Source organism: Pezoporus flaviventris, unplaced genomic scaffold, assembly GCF_033815535.1.
Source record: "Pezoporus flaviventris isolate CSIRO_AGI_PZ_B2104156 unplaced genomic scaffold, CSIRO_AGI_Pfla_v1 ptg000390l, whole genome shotgun sequence".
NCBI lineage: Eukaryota > Metazoa > Chordata > Aves > Psittaciformes > Psittacidae > Pezoporus > Pezoporus flaviventris.
Window position 1 is genome coordinate 1 of NW_026892937.1, and position 5,354 is coordinate 5,354.

General features: G+C 58.5%; 1 protein-coding gene across 1 annotated transcript; it reads left to right on the plus strand.

Annotated features, from left to right (window-relative positions):
* Window positions 1-88: 88 nt before the first annotated feature.
* On the plus strand, window positions 89-4,312 carry LOC133263643 (protein arginine N-methyltransferase 1; the record flags this gene model as incomplete). The annotated part of the gene is made up of 5 exons (XM_061443492.1): window positions 89-176; window positions 543-658; window positions 2,414-2,564; window positions 3,346-3,467; window positions 4,210-4,312. Coding segments are annotated over 5 exons (561 nt in total), but the record flags the coding sequence as incomplete, so codon positions are not given.
* Window positions 4,313-5,354: the final 1,042 nt, after the last annotated feature.

Here is a 5,354-nt window from a genome sequence, read left to right on the forward strand (position 1 = left end):
TCCCCATTGTGCCCCATAGGCCCCCATTGTGCCCCATAGCCCCCATTGTGCCCCATAGCCCCCCATTATGCCCCATTGTGCCCCATAGATCCCTGATGGCCTCATCTTCCCCGACCGCGCCACCCTCTACGTGACGGCCATCGAGGACCGGCAGTACAAGGACTACAAGATCCATTGTAAGCAATGGGGGGGGTTGAGTCCTCCCAGCCACTAGGGGGCGCCCCCGAACCATGTGGGGCTCGCCCCGTTGACGGCTCCTGCCCCACACATCTCTAGGGTGGGAGAACGTCAGTGGGGTGGGGGTTCATCCCTCCCGACCACGAGGGGGCGCCCCATTGACGGCTCCTGCCCCACACATCTCTAGGGTGGGAGAACGTCAATGGGGGGGGGTTCATCCCTCCCGACCATGAGGGGGCGCCCCATTGACGGCTCCTGCCCCACACATCTCTAGGGTGGGAGAACGTCAATGGGGGGTGGGGGGTTCATCCCTCCCGACCACGAGGGGGCGCCCCATTGACGGCTCCTGCCCCACACATCTCTAGGGTGGGAGAACGTCTATGGCTTCGACATGTCGTGCATCAAGGACGTGGCCATCAGGGAGCCCTTGGTGGACGTCGTGGACCCCAAGCAGCTCGTGACCAACGCCTGCCTCATCAAGGTGGGCGCTGTGGGGCGCTCTAGGGGCTCTGGGGGGGATCTATGGGGCGCTCTATGGGGTCTCTCTATGGTTTCTCTATGATCTCTATGGCCTCTCTATGGCCTCTCTATGGTCTCTCTATGGTCTCTCTATGGTCTCTCCATGATCTCTATGGCGTCTCTATGGTCTCTCTATGGCCTCTCTATGGCCTCTCTATGGCCTCTCTATGGTCACTCTATGATCTCTCTATGGTCTCTCTATGGTCACTCTATGATCTATGGTCTCTCTATGGTCACTCTATGATCTCTCTATGGTCTCTCTATGGCCTCTCTATGGTCTCTCTATGGTCACTCTATGATCTCTCTATGGTCTCTCTATGGTCACTCTATGATCTCTCTATGGTCTCTCTATGGCCTCTCTATGGCCTCTCTATGGTCACTCTATGATCTCTCTATGGTCTCTCTATGGTCACTCTATGATCTATGGTCTCTCTATGGTCACTCTATGATCTCTCTATGGTCTCTCTGTGGTCACTCTATGGTCTCTCTATGGTCTCTCTATGGCCTCTCTATGGTCTCTCTATGGTCACTCTATGATCTCTCTATGGTCTCTCTATGGCCTCTCTATGGCCTCTCTATGGTCACTCTATGATCTCTCTATGGTCTCTCTATGGTCACTCTATGATCTCTCTATGGTCTCTCTATGGTCACTCTATGGTCTCTCTATGGTCTCTCTATGGCCTCTCTATGGCCTCTCTATGGTCACTCTATGATCTCTCTATGGTCTCTCTATGGTCACTCTATGATCTATGGTCTCTCTATGGTCACTCTATGATCTCTCTATGGTCTCTCTGTGGTCTCTCTATGGCCTCTCTATGGTCTCTCTATGGTCACTCTATGATCTCTCTATGGTCTCTCTATGGTCACTCTATGATCTCTCTATGGTCTCTCTATGGTCTCTATGGCCTCTCTATGGTCACTCTATGGTCTCTCTATGGTCACTCTATGATCTCTCTATGGTCTCTCTATGGTCTCTATGGCCTCTCTATGCTCTCTCTATGGTCTCTCTATGGTCTCTCTATGGTCACTCTATGACCTCTCTATGATCTCTCTATGGTCTCTCTATGATCTCTCTATGATCTCCATGGTCACTCTATGGTCTCTCTATGATCTCTCTATGATCTCTCTGGTCTCTGTGGTCTCTCTGTCGGCAGGAGGTGGACATCTCGGTGGTGAAGGCGGAGGACCTGAGCTTCTGCTCTCTCTATGATGTCTCTATGATCTCTATGATGTCTCTATGATCTCTATGATGTCTCTATGATGTCTCTATGATCTCTATGATGTCTCTATGATGTCTCTATGATGTCTATGATCTCTATGATGTCTCTATGATGTCTCTATGATCTCTATGATGTCTCTATGATGTCTCTATGATCTCTATGATGTCTCTATGATCTCTATGATGTCTCTATGATGTCTCTATGATGTCTATGATCTCTATGATGTCTCTATGATGTCTCTATGATCTCTATGATGTCTCTATGATGTCTCTATGATCTCTATGGTCTCTCTATGATCTCCATGGTCTCTCTATGGTCTCTCTATGGTCTCTCTGTCCACAGGAGGTGGACATCTCGGTGGTGAAGGCGGAGGACCTGAGCTTCTGCTCTCTCTATGATGTCTCTATGATGTCTCTATGATCTCTATGATGTCTCTATGATCTCTATGGTCTCTCTATGGTCACTCTATGGTGTCTCTGTGGTCTCTCTGTCGGCAGGAGGTGGACATCTCGGTGGTGAAGGCGGAGGACCTGAGCTTCACGGCCCCGTTCTGCCTGCAGGTGAAGCGCAACGACTACGTCCACGCGCTCGTCGCCTACTTCAGCATCGAGTTCACGCGCTGCCACAAGCGCACCGGCTTCTCCACCAGTGAGCGGCCAATCGGGGCGCGCCGGCGGGGCGGGGCCCAGCGCCACGGGCCAATCGGCTCCGAGCTGCGGCGGGCAGGGGGCGGAGCCTCACGGGTGGCCCCCCACCTGCTGGGGGTGTGGGGAGCAGCGCCTTTGGGCTGCTCCACTGCACCATGGGGGGGGATGCATCAGCCCATAGGGGGGTTCCTGCCCCCCAAGTGCAGGTCCTGGCCCCCCAAGTGTGGGTCCTGGCCCCCCAAGTGCGGGTCCTGGCCCCCCAAGTGCGGGTCCTAGACCCCAAGTATGGGTCCTGCCCCCCAAATGTGGGTTCTGGCCCCCCAAGTGTGGGTCCTGCCCCCCCATATGTAGGTCCTGGCCCCCAAGTGTGGGTCCTGCCAGCCAAATGTGGGTTCTGGCCCCCCAAGTGTGGGTCCTGCCCCACAAGTCCCCAACTGCAGATCCTGCCCCCCAAGTGTGGGTCCTGCCCCCCAAATGCGGGTCCTGCCCCCCAAGTGCGGGTCCTGCCCCCCAAGTGTGGGTCCTGGCCCCCCAAGTGCGGGTCCTGCCCCCCAAGTGTGGGTCCTGCCCCCCATATGTGGGTCCTGCCCCCCAAGTGCGGGTCCTGCCCCCCCCAAGTGCGGGTCCTGGCCCCCCAGGTGTGGGTCCTGCCCCCCAAGTGCAGGTCCTGCCCCCCAAGTGTGGGTCCTGCCCCCCAAGTGTGGGTCCTGGCCCCCCAAGTGCGGGTCCTGCCCCCCAAGTGTGGGTCCTGCCCCCCAAGTGTGGGTCTGGGCGCCCCGCAGGCCCGGAGTCGCCCTACACGCACTGGAAGCAGACGGTGTTCTACATGGAGGATTACCTGACCGTCAAGAGCGGCGAGGAGATCTTCGGCACCATCACCATGAAACCCAACGCCAAGAACAACGTGAGAGGGGCACATGGGGGGCAGAGGGGGGGCGATGGGGGTGTGGGGCACATGGGGGGCAGTGGGGCAGAGGGGGGGGTGATGGGGGTGTGGGGCACATGGGGGGTGATGGGGGAATGGGGGTGATGGGGGCAATGGAGGCAATAGGAGGAATGGGGTAATGGCAGTGGTGACAATGGGGGGGACACATGGGGGCAGTGGGGGAATGGGGGGCAGATGGGGGGTAATGGGGGGTGATGGGGGAATGGGGGGTGATGGGGGAATGGGGGGCAGTGGGGTATATGGGGGGTGATGGAATGGGGGGCGATGGGGGTGATGGAATGGGGGTGATGGGGGCAATGGAGGCAATAGGAGGAATGGGGTAATGGCAATGGGGGCAATGGGGGGACACGGGGTAATGGGGGGAGCAATGGGGATGCATTGGGGGCAATGGGGAGGCCGTGGAAGCAATAGGGGGGGCCAGTGGGGGGAGTCAATGGGGGGGACAATGGGGGGTCAATGGTGACAATGGGGGGAGCATTGGGGGCAGGTTGGGGGGGACACAAGGGGGGCAATGGGGATATTGGTGGGGGCAATTGGGGGCAGTAGGGGTCAATGGGATCAATGGGGGGCAATGAGGATCAATGGGGGGCAATGGGAACAATGGGGATCAATGAGGGGCAATGGGGATCTGCCTCTTGGGGGTCCCCCCCTTGCCCCCCCCACCCCATAACCCCCCCATTTCCCCCCCTCTGCCCCATAGCGCGACCTGGACTTCACCATTGACCTGGACTTCAAGGGGCAGCTCTGCGAGCTCTCCTGCTCCACCGACTACCGCATGCGTTAGGGGGGACCCCAAAATGGGGGGGACCCCAAAATGGGGGGAACCCCAAAAACGGGGGGGGTCCACCCCAAAAACGGGGGGGACCCCAAATGGGAGGGACCCCAAAACAGGGGGGGACCCCAAAACGGGGGGGGACCCCAAAACAGGGGGGACCCCCAAGCCTTCCCCCCATCACCCCCATTCAGTGTGGGGCTGGGGGCGTCAATCACAACCCCCCCCCCCCATCACCACCATGGGGGGTCCCCAATGGGCCCCCTTTATCCTAATGGGGGGGGGTCCCTGCTATTGGTTCCCCTCCCCCCATGATGGGGTTGGGGGAGGGGCGTCCCCCTCTTGTCCCCTCCCCCCCCTTTCATAAGTTATGTTTTTATATGGGAAGGAATAAAGAAGCCGTGATGTCATCAGAGGGGTTGTGACGTCATTAAGAGGGGGTGATGTCATCAGGGGCTCTGTGATGTCACTGCTGGGGGGGGGGGGGGGTAAAGGTTTATTGAGTGCACAAAGGTCACACCCCCCCCCCCCCCAGCCCAACAATGGGACCTTCCATTGCCCCATAGGGATCCATGGGCCCCATAGGAGGCCTTGTGCCCCGTAGGGATCCACGTGTCCCGCAGGGATCCATGTGCCCCATAGGGATCCACGTGTCCCGCAGGGATCCATGTGCCCCATAGGGATCCACGTGTCCCGCAGGGATCCATGTGCCCCATAGGGGGCCTTGTGCCCCATAGGGATCCCTGTGTCCCGTAGGGGTCCGTGGGGTCCACAGGGGTCCGTGTGCCCCACAGCATGTCCCGGTATCCCAGAGGGGTCCCGGTGCCCCATAGGGCATCCATGTGCCCCATAGGACTCCATGCGTCCCATAAGGATCAATGTGCCCCATAGGGGTCCATGTGCCCCATAGGGATCCATGCGCCCCATAGGGATCCATGCGCCCCATAGGACTCCATGTGCCCCATAGGGATCCATGAGCCCCATAGGGGTCCATGTGCCCCATAGGGATCCATGCGCCCCATAGGGATCCATGAGCCCCATAGGGGTCCATGCGCCCCATAGGGATCCATGCA